At 34.0% G+C, this 20,946-nt stretch overlaps 1 protein-coding gene across 1 annotated transcript in view; it reads left to right on the top strand.

Moving 5' to 3' along the window:
- The window catches only part of TUSC3 (tumor suppressor candidate 3), a 136,223-nt gene that overhangs the window by 75,057 nt on the left and 40,220 nt on the right, over nt 1-20,946 (top strand). Inside the window, exon 6 of the mRNA XM_010570055.1 lies at nt 878-967. Within this exon, the coding sequence (XP_010568357.1) occupies nt 878-967 (90 nt within the window). The remainder of the gene's footprint in view (nt 1-877; nt 968-20,946) is intronic.

Raw genomic sequence — 20,946 nt, 5'->3', positions numbered from 1 at the left:
AATAAGCATATATGTAAAAACTCTACTTAAATTATCTTGGAGTTTTTGTAAGGATTATCTGTACTGATAAGTCAGAAGACATAGATGATCCAACTTTTCCATTTCTGTTTTTCTCATTTGGTAATCAAAAGATACTAGATTTTCCTCTTTTAAGATAGTCATGATGACTCTTGTGATGACTGTGATGTTTGTCATGTAGATTCTGCAGTATGACCTTCTACAAGAATGAATGTCTGTTTTTACAGTTGTCATACATCCCTAACCTAACTTCATACTCCTTTCCATAGGGAATTTCACTTTTCTACCAACTCAATCATTGTTATTTGTCATAGCTAAAATGAATCAGAGTCATATAGGACACACAATGAGAATTTAATAAAATGGGACAGACTTTTTTTTTTTAATAATTGTATTTTTTTTCTTATGGTTTTATATATCATTTCATACACCTGAAAGCAAACAGGTAAGCTAAATATTTGTATTGGATTAGAGGCAGAAATAATTTCATGAAAGGTTTTATAAACCTTGAAGACTAGTTTGCAGAATATTTGCAATGAATGCTTTCTGCTGCTGTGAGTGCTTTTTGCGATATAGATGTGTAAATGTGGCAATTTCAAATGCACATAAAGACAGGATTATTTCAAGTGAGATTTTGAAAATCTCTGTCTTGAGCTAACTAATTTTCTAACAGAAGTCATTAAGAATTTTATGACACCAACACATCTGAAAACCCTATCCTAAAAATCAAATAGAGGTAGATACTGTATCTGGTTAGGTAAACAATTATGTATCTAAAACAAGCATCACCAGCAGAATGGTTTTCTATTCAATTCCTCCAGGTAAATAAATGAGTATATTGTTTCTCTATTTTTTCTAGTGTGTTGTATTTGCTATGACATCTGGTCAGATGTGGAATCACATCCGTGGACCCCCGTATGCACATAAAAATCCTCAGAATGGACAAGTGGTGAGTTGATTCTTTTAATATTATTTTGAGGGGAAATATTATATAGATTGTCACTTCCTATAGTGAGTCTACAATTGCAAATAATTGCAGTTCTTTAGCACTGTATGACAGTCTGTCAGAGTCTTAAGTCTCCAGTTGCAAGCAGAGTCTGTTTTGGAATTTCAGATGTTTAGAAAGTGCCACCATCTTTAATTTGAGCAATGAAATGAGTGGCTATGTTTTCAAAAATTCTCTCTATCAGGCTCCCAGCTGTAGTGAATGTGTTATAAAATGTTCCATACCACACAATTTCCACTGCCCAAAGATAAATGGATATTGTGTCTTTTTGCAGAAACCTACTTCCTCACAAAGTGAAAAGCAATTTGCTTTTTTTTCCCTTTTTTCAGGCTCCATTTACACAAATTGAGGTTTGTAACCTCTTATCTTCCTGTTTCTTGAGCATTTTAGTTAGAAAAGGAGATGGCAAATATTTTCATGTGCTTTGTACCATTTTCCATCATGCCTGTAACTCTTCCATGAAACTTTATGGAATGCTTTTTCCTATACCTCTTTACTCCTTCAGTTTAAATTCTTTATCAGCTTTACTAAGAAGTTACCACTAGTTGAATACTGCCAAAATTACTGTTATATCCTGCTACCGCTGTCTTTGAAGGAATTCTTTTACTTGCTCCTTCTTGCTTGCAAATTAGCAAACGTTCATCAGAGTTCAGAAGGAGAAACTCTCTTTGCCTACTGTGAAGGTAAAGAGGAGCTTGGCTAGTTTCTACCGCTCTTTGTTGTTTACCACTTTTCAGGCAAGTTATTGGGATGGAATCCACGAAACTGGCAGTGAACTTAGTGGTCAGGAAGCTTTTTCATAACTAGTGGCCTGTTGAGCTATTTTCAGCTTTGACCATCACTAGTTAAAGGAGACTGCCTTATGTCTTAAAGCAAAAATTTATTCGAAGCTCCCTTTGTGTCTTCTTAATTGGAGTAGCAAAAAAATGATGGTTTGAATGTGATTACTGATCTGCTTTTTATCAGGAATGTAGCATAAATTCATAAAATGACATGATTCCATCTGTCAACTTTGTTATGCAGAAGTAGAATTGATAATGTAATAAATATTCTCTGTAAAACACTGTGTTTATAAAAATTTAGAGTTTTTCATTACTGCCTTGCAGTATTAAATTTATGAGCCTTTCCTACGGAGTGACAGAAAGGAGAAATACTGCATAGAAAAAGCACCGTTTGTGACAAATTAGTTTTTATCATATCCAGTTTTATACATACTGCTCTTCTTAAAGATCTGTTTCTGAAGTATACCCTACATGAAATAATTTAAAAATATCCCTTTAATTGTTCCTGAATTTGTGCCATCTTGTCTCAGTTTTCGGAGTGTGAACTCATATCCTATCTGAGTGTCTGAAAAGCTAGGTTGGGAGTGTTAGCATACAAAACTAAATAATGAAAATAATGGTAAAGATGGTTTTAAGTTCTAGATACTAACCTACTGTATTAGTCAACATACATACCTTCTTTTCTGGTTTTGCTTCATTATATGACTTCAGGTAAGTTATTTTGTGCCTCTGATTCACCTCTCTCCTTGTTCATATGTGTCAGTACTTTCATCTCCTTGGAGCTATGTCTGTGTCAGTAAGTAAAACAGTCAGATTCTAAGAATCAAAAAATGCAGGATCACCAAGTTCCTGATTTATTTAAGGTATCACTGACCAGTATAACTGTAACTTAAAGCTCTGATTTTTACCAGTGTTAGAAGCTTAATAAGTAGTCTGTAAAACTTTACCTATTTTACATTGTGGTTTTTTTTCAAATAACACTATTGAACATTTTCGTGTTTCATTTTTCTAGCACTTATCTGTGTTCCTGTGAATCTGAAGTCATAAAAGTGCTTATCTAACACTTCTGTGAGATTTATTCAACCATGATAATTCACTGTAACACTGTTCTGCATTAAGTCAGCAACTGCTGTCTTTACATCTGGAGGAAATTTAACTCATGACTTTCTTTCCAATGTCTAGGATTTAGTACCAATTCCAAATTTGCATACCAATTTTGTGCAAGGATTACTTGTATGTAATACTCTGAAACTTTGTGAACAGTCTTACCGTGTAAAATTCTGTTTCTAAGAGAAGGCATAGAATAGCTCACCAAGCTTAATTGTTTTATTGTTAGGTTCAGATTTACTAATTCTTAGCTTTTCTTGTTTCATAGGAGTTAGTGGTTCAGTTCTGTACTAGCTGTCAAGCCTGATATGCCACCAGACTTTGAAAGTGATAATATTCTGTCTTCATAAACTGTTCCTTGCATCAGATATCTCCTGTTACTTGCTTTGTTCTTGTCATAATTTTAGATGACACTTCATTTCTTTTCCTTAAATTCCTATTTTTTCAAAAGATGAGAAGACATTTGTTTGCTTTGCTTGAACAGCACTACTTACTAGTGCCAGTATCTTGTACAAGTGACATTACCAGTTCTTAAAATTTTTGGCTTGTGCAATGCATTTATGATTCTTTGCTTGATTACCTAAACTACTTTAATTCTATGATTGTATTCTTTGAAGCTTTTAAACCATATTTTTGTAATTCTGTGTGGGTCTATTCTGTGAAGTTGATGTGCTCTCTTACTGAGGTTGTTGCAGTTACTTCCTTTGTTCCCCATGGCCGTCAGCTAATTTTGGTTTTTGGGTCCGCATGAAAGCAGTATCAATTTTTATGTAGAAAGCTGAATCACACAGTACCGTTGTTCAATATTTCAGTTCTAGTTTAGGTTGATGAAACTGGTGCTAATCTTCTATCTTGACATATTCTTTATTTCTGTTATATTTCTTGAGTTCTCTGTCTTTTGCCTAATAATTTTGTTAGGATTAGGCCCTTACTGACTGACACTGGAATCTGTACCTATTTTACCAGGATTGAGAATGAAAACTAAACATCCCATTGGTGTCTGTGTATAAACAGTCTTGGGAGAGTTCTGATTTTTATTCAGAGCTTGATCTGTATAGAGCTGGTGGTAAGACAAGTAGAGAGATGGAGAAAGTAATTACACATTTTTGAGCCTCCTGCAGAGGTAGTTCTGTTGCTATTTAATTGACCAAATAGCAAAGAACTCTCATTAGATTTTCATCAGTTTTTAATCAAATAGCAGCAATGGCTAAGAAAGCATTTATGTATGTCTATCCAGGGATTAACAGCCATTTTTTTGATTTGGATGCAAATTCTACAATTTTTATTGTACAGAATGCTCAAGACTGCATGTTTAAAATGGTTGAAAGTTTGTTATAAGTGAGAACAGGCAAAGGACAAGCTTGATCTAAAATACTGAATTCAGATGATTTCCAAAGCTCATAATTTTATTTCCTTCTCTGAGAAGAAATTATTAGAAGTTGGAAAAGTTTTTGTGTGGAGAGGAAAATACAATATTTTTATTGTCAGATATTAGATGGTTTTCCTACGTAAGCTGATGCTTTGTGAAATGGATAATGGTATTATTTGCCACTATATTAATTGGATTTTTTTTTACATGTCTTATATTTTAAAAGCTTGTTAAAATTGCTTAAGCATAACACAAATTATGGCCTTAGGAAGCAATTTATATCTGTTTAACAGACCTTTTAGGTAGGCCCCTTGAAATATCAGATCAAATATAAATATTTGTTCAGTTATGGAGTTTATTTAGCTTTTTTTATTATTATTATTTTTGTACTTGCCTTTCAGAGTTTTATAACCCCCAATCTTTATTCAGGAACAGTCTCTAAAATACCACTTTTCAAATGGTCTTGCTGATATGGGTATGTGGTAATCTGTATGTTTCTGAAGTTAAATGAAAAATATATTTTTAGTATCATTTTTGCATTTGCCAATGCAAAATAAAGGTATCCTGTGTGAAAGATTTATACTTAGAATATCAAGATTCTTAATTCACATTAGTCCTCTACTGCTAAGGAGGACAAAATGTCATTTATTAAAGTATATTGTGTGTTTTCTGACATGACTTTTTCACATGAGTCTAATTAAAATAAATGGAGCTGTTTCTTGGAACAGTTTTAAAGAATAACTCTCCCTTTCAAGCTCAGTAAGTCACAGTAAATACATTGTCCTTTTGCCTTCTATCTATCTGGAAGCATGTTTAAAGTACAGTTTGCCAAGATTGTGTTTGTAATGCTTGACTTCTCTGAAAGTGGCCACGTTGCTTGGTAGCAGTTTCAGTATATACAAATGTCACTTTACTGTGTGATATATTATTATATATTTGCTTTTGGACAAAAAAAAATTAATACAGGTTATTATATCAGTATCTAACATAAAATATCCAGATTGATGTCACTTTTACCACAGCAATATTTTGGTGCATCTGTCAACAGTAATCACAACCATAGTGCTATTGAAAATACTTCTTAATATTTTATTGGAATAGCCAATTATTCCTGTTAATATGCTTGATAGAAGCAAGAAGTAGGTTATTTATGTTATGTTATTTAATGAAATAGCTTTCCTGTGGTTATCAAAGCAGTGAGTCTACTCAGAAGCTGCAACTAGTAAAGGGTTTCTCAAGCCTTTAATTTAAACTTCTATCTTGATTTAGTCAAAAAACTTAACAATTGGCAGTGTAACATGTAGAACTAGTATAAAACAATCTTAGTTCTGTTAACAGATCAGCACATTAACAAATGGGCAACACCCATATCTCAACTAGTGTTGGGAAAACTATTAACCTCTGTAAGATATCTGTCCTAATTTTTGAGATTGCAAGGGTGATTGTAGCTGGCATTTCAGTAACTTTCTGTATAACACGTTTTTACCTTACGCAATATTTTGTACCCTTTTTTGTTGTGGGAAGCAAAGGAGGTAGGAAAATGATCATGACAGAAGGGTTGCTGAGATGAGGCATTAGAACCTCTAGATTCTTCAAATGGTCAATTCTTGAAGCATATATGTTGTAAAAGGCAACATAGTACCATTGTTTTGCAAGTACTGTAGTCTTGGCTGAGTAAAGGTGGAACATGTTCCCATCAAATAAAACTGGATTTTAGACAAGTAATCAGGCAGCAAGTAGTATGTCATGATAAAATCCAATAAAATAAAAAAAGCACTAGATTTTAATTGCTGCTTGTCACAACAGAAATCCAATTTTAATTGACTGATACCACTTTCAACTAACAAACACTCCTCCTCGCCACCTTTTGTTAAGTGTGGATGGGCTCCTAGAAACAACTTCGTTTCATTTGAAAGAACAACTGTTTTGTGCAGAACAGCTCTTTTTATGTCAGAAGTCAGGGAGACCTCAAATATAAGAAGTTATGAAGTATCTGAAGATAGATTCATAATGCAACACAAAAAAATGTATGTTAAGACAGAAAAACAGAATGACACAAGGGAAAAACCTGTTCATGTTGTTCTGTTACTAGTAGAAAAAAAAGCCATTTTCTTAAACCTAGCTTGAGCGCCAAGAAGGAATCTAGTTTTTCTGTCTTCCTGGACTTTACTGGTTGTGTAGATGTTAAAAGGTAAGAGCCTTCTCTAATAAAATAATTTTGATTGGAAGGTACCTCTGAAGATCATCTAGTCCAGCTGCTTGTTCAAAGCTGTTCAGGTTGCTCAGGACTTTGTCTAAGCGAATTTTGAATGTCTCCATGGCTAGAGATTCCCCAGCCTGTTCCAGTGTTTGAGCATCCACATCATTCTTTTAATTTTACCTTTTAATTCATTTTTATCCTTTTTTTTATTTCTCTCAGGAACAGTCAAGGTAAATTTTATCCTTCTCTTCAGTAAAAGCTGATTTAGCTGAGTTCTTAAATAGAATTTAACAGTGACTTTAATAAAATTAGACTTAGCCTAGCAATACACCTTTTCAGAGCTCCTGACAGCATACTTTTCTGCTTAAGTGGCACTAGCGGTCTTAAGATATCACTACAATATCCGCACTGGAAATGAGAAAACGTTAAGCCTGGAGTAGTCAGAGAGATTTTTCTCTGTATAGATTTTGTTCGCTGAATAGAGCTGTGCAGACCTTCTTCCTGTAGCTATTAAACTACTTAAGCATGTCTGTTTTCTTCTGAAATCTTACAAGTTTTGAACAATTTTGAGAGATTGGGGAAGGGAGAAGAGAGGAAAGAACTCTACCATATTTTCCCTATTGCACAACACAGTCTTTCACTACTTCAGATGGATTATGTTGTGAATCTTTCATCTTCCCTGCAGAAAGATAATCTGTAGTACAAAGGCGCAGGTGTTCCTTCTGCTGAAGTAAAATTTTAGCATTTGGGAATTGTCTTGTGAGTTACTAAACAAGTACCAAAATATTCTCTATCCTGCAGAGCCTTCTAGAGTTATAGACCTGGTGCATTTTTTCGATTGGAGAGCTCTTGCCTCTCCAAATAGTTTTGCTAGTAAGCTCTAATGCTGTCATTTCAATGTAACAGATTAGATTTCTCTTATGCCTGTGAACAATGTCAAGAGAAGGAACATGCATTTGACTGTGTTAATGTAAATGAAGCAGTGTACTTCAGGCAGTCCTTCATGGACTAATTCACCCATAATCTCTGGTTCAGAGAGATACCCTTTTATTGTGGTTATTCTTTTTTATGGTCATTATTTTTTATTAAACATAAGGAACTTTTGATACTTTTTTTAAAATCTACAAGGCAACAGTTATTTGCTAGTTGATATTTTGAGCAATATAAAATGCTTTTTGTAGGTTTTCATGGAAACAAAAATTATTCTGACATTGTTTTTTGCCTAGCTCTGGTGCCAACAATTAATTCCTTTCTTTGGCTAAGCTTTCATGTTTACTGGCTGTTCCTGGAAGAAGAAACAATACAAGACATAAGGACTAAATTAAAAGGTAAACTAAAAGATTTTATTGTACATGCAGGTTGTTCTTCTGAGCCTCTAAAAAGCAGTAGGGTAATATTATACATCCCACCTTTTAGATATCAAATACTTCTCAGAGTTCCTGGACATTAAATGGCAGGATATCTATTTTTGTTTGTTTTTCTGTTCTTTGAATCATTCATAATAATTTCTGGTTTTATTTCTTTATATATGTTGAGACACAGATCTTGTAGATAATACAGTGAGAGACAGGCACACATACCCGTTTTCATTATTTTTCCTTGCATATTCTTTTGAAGCATTATGAGCATTCACAAGGTTAATGATGTTACCACTACTGGTCATTGTACCTTTCATTTTGAGACTTAGAAGTGCCCTATTCTTGGGCGGGGGGGCAGTCCCCACTGCCAAGCAGCATACTTACGTAAGAATTCAACAGAGTCTGAACCCAGGTAACTGAGGAACCGGCTTCAGATAGTGTGCTCAGATAGGCAAAACCTATTCCTATACTAAAATTAAAATAGAATAAACTGTTACCTGGGAAGGTTATATATATGGGCATAATTGTGAGAGTAGGTGCTCTCGTAAAGGCAAGGGTTGACTACTGGGTTGGCAGGTTTTTGTTTGGTTTGGGGGGGGTGTTGTTTGGTTTTTAGTTTGTTTGTTTGGGTTTTTTCCCCAGGTCAGTGGTAAAATTACCACTGATTTTTATAACAGTAGACCTATTAAAAAAAATTGTATCCAAGGAACATGTATGTATTCATTTTTCTTTCAGCACAGTAATGCTTTAGTAGCAGAAATTAATTTGGTCTAGCTTTAGAATAAACAATGAGAATCTTTAAAGAAGTGAAGGACCTTGTCTCCTGATTTTTTTGCATTTCTCAGATTAATTTATACAGTTTATTTGTCTAATGTTCATTGGTTGGTATTGTACTACTTTTTATTACAATGGCTGTAATTATGAAAGAATTGGAATGTATGTATATACATTCATCTTCTCAATACTCCTCATTACAATATATCTTGAAAATATAAAAAGCTATTTCAAAACTGTTGGAAGATTATACTCAATGAATCGATTATGCTTATGTCATCAGAAATGTCATACAACATGTATTATTAATATTAAAGCTTTCTGCTGTTCTGTTATGTCCAAAGGACAAATTCAAGTTAAACTATTGGGATTCTCTAGAATATACTCTAATATGTGAACTATAGTCTTTTAATTTAGGATTCTGGTGAAAAGTTCGAATTATTTAATTATTTTTATATTAGTTCAGTTAGATTTTTCTCATAAGGGTAGCTTACGTGGCTGTTACATTATCAATGCTTATATGTAGAAGCAGACATTGCTAAGTCGATTGTCTTGCTGTGGCTATGTAAGTGGAAAGGAATCTTTATCAAAAAAGTCACTGAAAATATTTGAAAGTGAATTACTAATTTCCAGCTGCTCCATCTGTCTTCCTTGGAGGATGATGAGGAGAGAATTTAACTTCTACCCTGATTGCTGGTCAGGATTCAAACTCTCTTTATGTCCACATTGTTGAGAAACAGGTTCACAAGAAGAGTGGGTTTTGCACAAGCTTTTAAACAAAGAATTATTTTCATTTTGCACTACCCTTTAGACAAGCACACTCCTGTCTGCCACTTAAAAAGCCATTGCAGAACTGCCACAGGTATTGGTTAGAAAAGGTGGTCTAGAGCCCTTCTTAGAGTTTACTTCTGCATAACACAACTGAGATTGATCTGCTCTTTAAATGTTTCAAAAGCATCTTGCATCAAGCTAATATGTTGCACAGAAGTGGGTTGAAGAGCAGATTTCATGTACATCACATTTTCTTAATATTCAGTACTTAATTCTTTAAGCTTCCATGTTATTAGAAATAGACTGTAGTTCTTTTGTACATGTTTGAACTGAAAAGAGGAGACATTTTTCACTGTTGCCCTTAAAAGTCTGTCACTAATATTTATATGAAAGCTGTTAAAGGCTGGAGCACTTTAGGTACAGAGCAAATTAAAAAGAGTTATTCACTGAACATCTTGCAAATCTAGGTTTTGAGCAATAAACAAAAACATGAAATAACCTCCTTCACGTTCACAGGTCTTGAGGTCACTTAGCATAGCAGAATGCTCTATGTTAAGAGAAAATAGCATTACCGTTTAGAAGAGGGAAGTTGTCTGCATTTACCAGCCCTTCACACTTCTAATATGGGTCAATGAAATGAAAGAAGAATTTGGTCTATAATTTTTTTTTTTTAATAATCACTGTTCTAAAAAACATTCCAAACAAAAAAATGTTCATGTGCCTTTTGTACATCCATAATTCTGTAGTTCATATTAATCAGACTGAGTAATTCCTGTCAGATAAAGGAAGGTATTGTTCCATAGTCTTCTCTGTGGCTAAATACCAGTCATAGAACTAAACTGAAAATTGTTTTTGGAATTATTGTTGTTTTATTTGCCTATAGACAGAGAACACTTCAATGAATGGTATAATGATTGAACAAACACCATCTGATCTTGTCCCGTGCTGTCATTTAAGATGTTATTAATGCTGGAAATGGGGAAAATAAAGACATAGATTGTCTTTAGAACACAAGTAGGTATACTGCCATTAAAATGCTTTCTGTGTAAAAAGTAAACTTTAAAATTGAGCTGTGGAAATGCGCAGAAATATTTGGGCATAGTAGTTCTCACAGCCCTTTTGTGTGGCACTAAAGAATTGGGGAGAGTTTTGTCAATGTTACCTTCTTCACCTGAACGTGCATTTAACTAGAAGTATGTTACAGTAAGTGGAAGTAATGCAAGCATTGGATCAGCTGCACAGTTTAAGAATGGATTTTAAGAATCGATTTAAGAACCACATTGAATTAAATTCATGCTGTTAGCAATTGAATATCCCAATAATTGATCACTTCTACTATTATTAATTATCTCTGGAAAATTCAGAACCACAAGGATATGATGTGAATGTATATGCCACTTTAGGTAGTGCTCACAGAGGGACCATAGTGTGTTTGCCAATGTGATCTTTCCACTGTATCCCTCTAATCCCTTAAAAATACTATATTAAATTCAGGTCTACAAATATTTTGCAAACCTTGAGTAACTGGAAAAATAAAAACAGTACATAGACTTTAATTTGTATTTCTTCTGGCTTTTTTTGTCCTGTTCGTTTAATTTCCTGTTTCCCTAACCCTACTAAAATATTGGAAAGCTTCATTTACTGAAGAACAAACAACTGAAACCCCTCCAAACAAGCCTCTTTAAAGGTGAGGAGAAAATTCTAGAAACAGATTAGAGGGACATTGAAACCACTGTTACTCAGGATGATTTTCTGCATAAATTGAAGAACATACCTTCCAAAAAAGATAGCAGATATACCATGGGGTAGAATGAATCTTGAAAATAGATAGCACACAACAGCAATTTGAAAAAGAAAAGGACAACTGGAAAAAAGACAAACCAAAAAAGTCTTCCCGCAGAATCCTGGATTTTGCTGTTATAGATGACTAGTACACATGTCTGCTGATATATATTTAACGTCTTTAAAATGAGCCTCTTTTCAGTGGAACTTATTCCCTCTGAGAGTTAAAGAATATTGCAAGGTTGGGTTATTAACATAAGTATACTACCAAGTTAACAAGTTCAGTCCAAATGCATAATACTGGTTTGAGGTTTTTTTCCTTCTTCTTTGCCCCTTAATGTGTTTGTTTTTTTTTTCTTGGGGTTTTTTTTTTTTGCATTTGACCATCTACACCGTTTCATATAGCTCTGATCCAGCAAATAACTTTAATGCTTAATTCATAATACACAGAGTACACAGTAGTGGGAGGGCCTTTGTACACTGTCCAGTCATGGGCAAGGGCATCTTATCAAAATCTTTGACTTTAATTAAGATTTTGCTCCCAGACTTGTTTTACAGTGCTGTTGTACCATCTTTTGTATTCAAATGAAACTTGTTTTAATTGTTGGGTGGGTTGCAGATGCGATACTTTGTACCTTGATTTTTACTTCATTTTTTAATAGGTAGATCACATTAATGAATCATATTCAGCCTGTACTTATATAGTGGATACTTTTTTTTCTAGCTGAGTTCTCTTCAGATAATGAGAACATAATCTGTGGAAATCATTCTGACTTTTGAAGTATATAACCTTCATTTTTTCCCATGTAATGTAGCGGTGTTTTTTCCTTTGGTTCCTTTCTGGCATCAGCTGAATTCATTAGTACCTCTTTTTTCACTCAAGTCATCAACTTGAAACTTAATAAATTAGTCCCAAGATCTAGAGTTCCTTTATGTGTTTTTAAACAGCCTATTCTGTCTCCCATTGAGCCAGTTATTCAACCTGCTTATAGCGTTTCTTCCAAACCCATTTTTCTCCGGCTTTACATGTTATAGAATGAATTGCCAAAGTCCAGATAAATAGTAGCACATTTTCTTTGTCAAGAGGATTAATTACCTTAAAAAGAGATTGTGCCTGATGAATCTGGTATCTGTCTCTTTGGAATAAGTGTGCTATATTTCCTCTCATTTTTCATGTTCCTTCATACGTTTAATTGTTCTTTATTTCAAAATTTATTCAGAAGCATTTCATGTTATTGAAATCTAACTTCCTTCCAGAATGCGTTTAGTTTCTTTGTGTGCTGTTCTATAGATTTACACTAACATACTCAAATAGACTTGGCTAGAATACATACATAAAAAAATAAAATTGCTACTAGGCTTTAAGATTTATGTACTAGTTTTGGAATTCTGCTTTTTGAGTTTTCCTTCAATTTTTTATGTGGTACAGATACATTCTGTCAGCTGTGGACCTGTGTATCCCTTTTATTCATTGTAACCATTGCTGAAAACAGAATTCAGAAATTGGGTCATTATCACGCTTTACTGTGTATTAACTTCTTTGCTTGTTCTCTATTTTAATGGCTGAAATATGAACTATCTGTTTTCATTTCATTTGCAGGGCCACCTCAGCTTAACTCCTGACAACTTTCATTTTCTCGCTAAGCTGCTTGACCTTTTAAGAGGGAAATGTATTTGCTACTCAGTCTCTTTCCATTCTTTCTAAGCTCTGTTTTTTCACTGTATTCCATTTGGGATTATTAATCAGTAAGGTCTGGAATCCTCCCCTGAAAGGTCACTTATTTATTTTTTTATTTTAAAGATGTGTGGGATACAGATTCAAGATAGCTTAAGAAACTTAAACTGTTAATCTCTGACTCATTAAATTCACCAAATTTTTCTAGTGTAGATGACTTCCCTCATTAATTTTTCTTTTCAGTTGAACTCTTTTGAAATGTAAAAACTTAAATTGAAAGTTTTAAATGTGTTACTATTAATCTTTCAGTTTAATTTACTCTGGTACTCATTGAATCAACTCAGGTCACTTTATCTGAAATTATTTTAGACTTCCTGTGTCTTTACAATGCCCTTTTTCTGTGAAAAATGCACCTAAAATATTACTGCTTCTTGTTGAACTATTGAGTAACTGAGGATGGAATCTGCCAGGTGTCGCATACTGATCACTGAGGTCTGCTGTTTCAATTCTATCTAGAAAATTAGTCCCAGTCTACCACAAGGAGTTCTTTTTCTGAATGCTTTTCAGTTCTTCAACTCCGTAATATCGTTCTCTGCGAGTGGGGTCTGAGTTACCTCCTGACCTTGTTCTCCTCCTCCAAAGCCTGGAGGAGCTCAGCTTATCTTTTAATTTCCATTTTTCTGTGAGTTCATCCGCACCAGTGCTTAGTTCAGATAAGGGGTGCTCTTTTGAAGCCCACGCTACTTTCATTCCCACCTTCTATACTTCAGTTCACGTTACACAGGGCACATGGACTATGATCCTTCTGGATGAAATGAAGTCAGAAGGTGGGCTCCAGGAGTTCAGCCAGTACACTCCCAGCTGCTACTGGTTTGTTCAGTCCATTGGACCAAAGAGGAGTTAGTGTGAAGTAGAACCACTTGAGATGCGTGTAGTATGGATATTGGGTTTGGAGAATTAATATGCACTATTTGCTAATATAAACATAGCCCTTGAGTCCTCAGCAGCTTAACATAAGCATCTTTGCATCAGTACTGGTGATATTCTTCCAGTCAAATTTTGAAATTTGTTCTGATATGAAGGGTAATGTTGAGCAGGAGGCTCTCCGTCCATAAAGACATTTCAAATCACAGATTTGTATCTGATACCGCTGTTCCTAGGAGAAGCTGTGTCTTGTGTTTTACCAGATATATTCTGGTAATGGATTGTCAAATGAATGTATATCTATTTCCTGCTAATATATGTGTATATATATATATGAATGACAGCTATATAGAGCTTTGGGTCATGTCTGTTTTTATCTTAGTAGCTCAGTGCTGGTCTTTCCTCTATTTCTTGAAAAGACCAAACCTCAGTAGGTTCCTCAGGATCTTGACTTAAATGCTTTGCCGCCTGCTTTGCTTTTATACTTTTAAGGCTTTGCTAGAGCGTATGTCAGGTGAGAAAATATATTTTCTGAGGAGTCTACTTAAGTTGAAGGTCTTTCCTCTTCAGTCTTGCCATTTTCTATTGACAGTGCCTCTTTGAATGAATGTTTAGAAAATATGACTACCAAAGGATAAACTGCTTTTTTCATTCCAAATTTGTAAAACAGTTTTGGTGTTGAGATGAGATTCTAACTAATGTGTTATAGGAGGGGTCTGTATATAATTAATAGCTAACAGAAATTCACAAACATTTTAATGAATTCTTCAGTTTTACATCTTGACTTACTTTAGGTCTTACAGAGAAAAGGTTGATACAATTTTTGTTTAATTATCAAATCAAGATTTTCTCAACTGAGAAATTATAAAAGTAACTAAATACGTAAATGCTATTAATGTGTAATAATAATTTTAAAATATACTATGTCCTTTGTACATAACAAACATTTCAGTGTGGATTTTCTATCATATTTTTAAGTATTAAAGTGGGTGAATCCTGGCCCCTTTTGTCATATATTTATTTTTAAGATGCTATGAAGATTATTTCCTATTTTAATATGCTATGATTTTCCTGTATTTAACAGGTCATGCTATACAAATATTTTTATATCCTCTTATTTATGATTTTCAAACACAATATCCAGTCCTTTAATATTTGTATAATTCTCTATAACTCTTTTGAAATTTTAGTAAAAATACATATTCAAGTTGATATTTAGAACCTAGACAGAAACATTTTAAAAAGCTCAATCTTTTAACAGAACTAAAAATATGTTGGTGTGTGTGTATGTATATATTTCTTAATTTTAATGTTTCCTCTTTTCATTTTAAAGGTCAGTTCTATTATTCCTGACAATTTTATTTTAATTTAGCAAGCTAAAAAAAAGGGAATAGAACACTTTCGAACATACAGAAGTTGCATTTTAATATCTACCCAAAAATAGTGCATTTCTCAACAGAGACACTGCGAGAAAAGGGTTGCTAGACAGTATTAAAAATACCAGTTTCAAGCGAGACAAAAGAGTAACCTTCAAACTTTTTCTGACTTTGTCTCTTATCAGTCATGCAAGTGTCAGAGTCATAATGTGAATACTCAAGAAGGCTTTGAATTGTCAATAGAGGAGGCTTCCTCTTTGAGGTTATATTCGCTGGAACAGAAGAGATAACGCTATTATCAGTGTTTTTTATAGTGTAGCCAATTTCTCATTGCATGTACTGAAATGCAGTTTTTAATGCAGTTTAGATATTAGTATAATGATAAATATGTCAGACTTTTAAACTGAATTCTGAATGTTTTTGTTAGTCTTGATAGAGTATGAAATTCCACTCTGGTCTCTTTCAGAGATTTTTATGAGCATTTTCTGGAAAAAAAGTGATTTTCAAACATATTTATAACCTCCTTTTTAGGAAATTGACATTAAATATGCATTGCTTTCTGGGATGTGTGTTGAATTGTCAGCCAGTTGGAACTTCAAAGTTTAGCACTGGAACGTAAACATACAGAATAAAACCTAGCACACTGTATAATATACAAATACCATTACAAGCTATTTATGATCACCATAGTATGAATTTTTACGCTTTTTTTGATAAGGCATTCAAGCCCTGTGTTTTAACTGCTGACTATGTGAATTGGTTTGAACTTCTGTTTATAGGCTTGTTACTTTTATTTCTTATACAGTGTAATTTTTTTTCTATGGACTAGCTAATGCACAAAATCTCAACGCGTTCAAAAGTATTGTGCAAATTTTGCATGATAATACAATTGTGCTAAACTTTTATGTGTGTCCCACTTCAAATTTGTTAACATTTACACTGAAATTAGTCAAGGGATGACTGTAGAGAGCTATAGAGGATTTATTTTTATTTGCATTGACTTGTAGGTCATTGTTAGCATATGTCAGTTAACTCAATTATTCAAGATCAGTTCTGCAAGAATTATGTGTTATGTCCACTACCAGATTTAGGTAGTCTTTGAATCATTACTGCGTTTAGGTATTCTGAAGTAATATTTGTGTTTTACTTGAGTTAAATTCTCATCCCTGATCTTCTAATATACAGGATAGCAAATAAAGATTGACAAGTATGTCAGGGCTTAGGGTTTTACCAGCAATCTCAAGTGTTTCAGATGTATGAAAATAGCCCTTAATATCTAATAATTAAAAATTAAATCCAATTAAAAATTAAAAATTAAATTAAAATTCAATAATCATCAAATATGCTAAGTGTCTGGAGAATTCTATGTAGGCAAAATCATGGCTCTGCTGAAAGCTAGACCTTTTTTTGTTAGTATCACAAAAAGTAGTCTGTATTTTTGTTTCCCTGTTAGCATCACTCAACAGGGAGATAAGAAACACATTGTTTTTGACAATAAGACTCCAAATGAATTCATATGATGGCCTTTAGATCAACTTTGGATGTTGTGCTAAGAACTCTGCCAGTGGAAAACAGTGTCAGAGTATTACTGATTTTAGCAAGCTACATAGCTGATAATATATATATTTTATAATACATGAAAGGTCAGGCTATAGTATTCATCTTACAGAATGAGAACTAAATTTTGTCTCATATCGACTTTGTTGTTCTTAGTTGCCTTATCTCTTGCCTCACGTATCTACTGAAGTTCCTTGAAGGCATCAACAGGAATGAGAGTGCTACTGCTATCAGTCCACTTGAACTGACAGAAGTTTTGTCATCAAATAGGTTTGAAGAAATTACAGAATGAGGTCCAATAAGTTGTTCTTATGAATGAATAAGGAACTGATAGGTGTAAATTATCACTTTTCAAGGTGAAAGGAAATCAGTGCTGTTTCACAGGGGTTTATGTTATGACCATCGCTATTTACTGTTCATCCCTTTCCAAGAGCTTGACAGTTTGCTGTTGGCCTTAAGTTATTTGGAAGGGTAAAAAGAAGGGCCAGCTGCAAAGAAGTATAGGTGGAGTTCTGTGCAGAACTGTGCAAGAGTGTTACCTGCCATTTTATTGCTGTATTGGTAACAACTGTAAAGTGATGTGAATGAAAAAGCAGATCATACATTTTCCCTATAAAAGTAAAAAGCCTGTAAAATGATTGGTTCTCAGCAGACTGTTTCTATTCAGGAGTAAGGTCTGTTGGTTAGAATAGCATAATCAAAACAATCTCTAAATACTCAGTGGACAAAAGAGCAAATAAAGTTTAGAATTATTAGGAGAGAAAAACACTTTCAATGCCATAAATTCTGTGTTTCATGCACTGTTTGAATACAGTCTGGAAAGAGCTCAGGAGATGACACAGGGTAAACTAAAGTATGGAAGTGCTTCTGTGGAAGGAATGTTAACAGGCTGATTTGAGTGAGGTGCATTAAATAATGACTGACATGGAGAGAAGCGTAAAGGGAATAATTTTCAATTTATTCAAATTAAATTTGAAGGTGACTTTTCAAATGTTTCTACACATTACACAGCTGTGGAACTCTTTGCTGCAGGTTATCACACATATTAAAAGTTTACAGCTTTCAAAAAGCTACTGTACAAATTTATAGCTATTAAAACACCTTCAAGATGGTAGTTTCAGTTAGTCTGCCTAAAAATCAGGAGTATTTCCTGGGAGACAGTGTCTCAGGGAGAGACTTAAAAGGAACATTCTACATCTTAACCTCAACACAAACATTAAACTGTAGTGTCATTAATAGCGTCTGTCTTTGAGTATGTGAAAAGAAGACTATCAAGTGCAAAGTTATTTTTTCTTTGTCCACAGCGTTTAATAAAATGATAGAATAAAATTTGAATGCAAATGATTCAACTGTGTGTACTTCAAGAGATGTGAAAATACTGGAAATATTTTCACAAGAATAAAGATTTTCAGTAGTTGGTCATTAAAGAGAAACTAGTGGATTTTTATCGTTACATTGCAAGATTGAAAAGTCTTCTGTGCAGTTGTGCTAGAGCTGTCTTTGTGTCACACTAGAATACCCTCATCATTCACATGGTGTATATACTAATTCACATCCTTTGAAGTTGGCCAGATTAAAAGAGGAGGGGAAAATGAGATGTGGACTGGTAGGGAGCAATACATAGTCCTGATAATACATGCAGTTGCAGTGCATGACAACTGTTGCGATTAGCTTTTGAGAGAATATGGATCACTGGAGATAGATACTTAGAAAAGATGTTCACTAGTAGGGGCCTTTTAAACTGCTTAGGCAAAGAGATAGTATTGAAAATAACATATTTTTGGAGTACTATCAAGGCAAATGCCACATTCCCGATTACTTGAAGGAGTTTTAGGACATGTAAAAGATGCTTAGACTGAATTGGGAGAAACTTACATCCTACTAGGAGAAGTTGAGATAGTAGAGGTAGTACCTAGAGGACTGTGACTGTCCTCGTCTTGATGTGTGATCAAATCCTTTTCCCCTCATAATCTTTGAGAAGGGTGAGCACATGTGTACATTACATACAGCAGCTTCTAGCCATCGCAGTTCCTTCTTGAGATAGACATTGCAGTAAAAATCAGTGCTTCATCTGTTAGTTGCCTTTTGCAAGGAGTAGTTGCCTCATGACAAAAAAAAAAAAAAAAGTATTCTGATAAGGAGCAGAGAAAAGAGCTCACCCCAGAGAAACTTCAAATGCTAAATAGGGGATACTAGGCTGCATGTGGAGCATTACTGAGAGGTTGTCATGTCATGAGGTCTTCCTGAGATGTTTTTTCTCATTCAAGTGCTTAGTGTTAGCCATATTTTGGTTCAATAAATAATTTACTTTCCAGGTCAGTTTAGAAGGAACTTGGGATAGAGGCATTTCTAACCTCCAAAAACGTGTGGATGATAGTTTACCTGCTGAATCTCTTGTCTGAGGTTATTTGCAGAACCCTTGCTTTTATATTGAAAGTTTGCTTTTTTCTTGTGGCAGCCAGTTTAGTCTTCTGCAGCTAAATGTTATATAGTAATAAATACATTAGATTGAAATTCTTTAATATAGAGTAAATGGCTTTACTTTATGGTTTGTTCTATGCAATTATGTGCCTTATTATATACTATATATCTTTCTAAATATTGATGTTCTGAAATTCTATCACCAATAAACCATCAGAATGAAATATTTGCTCTGTTGAAATCAATAGCAAAATGCTTATTGAATTCTTTTGAATCAGCGTTTCACCCAAATTATTTTAGGTACAGAGAAGAAACCTCTTGCTCTGCTACAAATATCATGGGACTGGAAATCTGCTTAGGTCAAAGTCACTGTGAGGTTTTGTAACTAGAGCTTCATACTGTGTATAAACTAAAGAGAGAGGTGTGTGGAAAAAACTTTTTTCTTTTTTGCTTTTTTTTCTTTTTTTTTTCAATAAAAGATACTTTGAGAAATCATCTGTTGTGTTAAAAGAATTGCCTAATTAGTCTATAAGAACTGAAAGGAATCTTGAAAGTCCAGAGAGGTGAAAGGGGGACAAAATTCATTACAAAGCCAACAACTGCTTCTCCAACACTGGGAACAATCCTTTGTACTAAAGTGGTGGGACGCATGGAGAAACATTCTTCAGATTACATGTTCATGTTGTTAAATTAAAGACAAACCTGCCTGTAGAGATGAGTTTTGAAAACTGACAAAACCACTGAGGTTTCTTGCAATCATTGACTGGAATTTTGTTGTAATTCATTTAGAGAAAACAAGAAAGACCACACTAGATCTTGCTTGTCTCTATCAGCAGTAAATTAGTGAATTAGTTAAATTCAGAGAAATACAGCAGGTTGAGGCCGGGTTCTGCCTGTCAGACCCTGATTCAGGCTCAGCTAATGAGTAAGTTTCACTCCAGCATGCATCTAAAATGCAACCGTGGAGTTTTTGCTTAGTTTCAGTGGGCTGCAAGTACTCTGAAAGTATTAAGGAAATGCTTTGTGTGTTGTAAAAGTCTTAAATTTTAACTGGATTTGACATGCTGTCTTGAAATTCTGTTCTTACAAAAGTATCCATGAAAAATATTCTTAAAATGCTATGTATTTATGTACAATGTCCAAGTTTAGGTACAATGGGACTAAACCTAAGGAACTCAATGGGTAAGCAAACAATTCTTTGCCAATCACATACATGAAGGCTGTGCTGTGCATCCTTACTTTATGCTGTGGTCTTTTCTGCCACTTTGCTAGAGAATCACGTCTTAGGTTCATCATATATGCAATAGGTGTTCCTCTGCTAGATGTTTTTATTTGTTATTAATTTTCAGTTAGCTGCTATGGGCACCACAATAAAGTACAAAAGTTTTTGGCTTGGAACAAACATTTGGGAAAAAATACACTTTTAACAGCAAAATTAAACTATCATAGTTCAACTGTAATGTAGATATTTTAAAAGTCTAGAAGTTTGGATCTTTCTGGATGCCAAGAAAAGAGGAAAATAATATTTAATGACCTCAAAGTTGGTGAAGTTTCTGAATGTTCTCAAAGCATTCAGTCATCTGGTACTGTGATGCATTTAAGTATCTGAATGCTAAATTTGTAACTGCTTAAGCCACCTGGTCATGATGGTTCATAACTAGAACATTTTTTAAAATCTACTTGAACACAGATCTTTCTGACAGTGCTTCTAGATCTTTGTTCAGTTTGTCAGGCTGTTCTTGTGCATTAATTTTAATTTGAAGAATTCTTTTATGTTAATGTACTAGACAACGTATGGTTCTTAACTTGTTCAGTTTTTCCCCTTC

The sequence above is a fragment of the Haliaeetus leucocephalus genome, unplaced genomic scaffold (assembly GCF_000737465.1).
Source record: "Haliaeetus leucocephalus isolate CR32 unplaced genomic scaffold, Haliaeetus_leucocephalus-4.0 Scaffold284, whole genome shotgun sequence".
Classification (NCBI taxonomy): Eukaryota; Metazoa; Chordata; class Aves; order Accipitriformes; family Accipitridae; genus Haliaeetus; species Haliaeetus leucocephalus.
The sequence above is the reverse complement of the archived record's forward strand: the minus strand, read 5'-3'. Positions and strand labels throughout refer to the sequence as shown.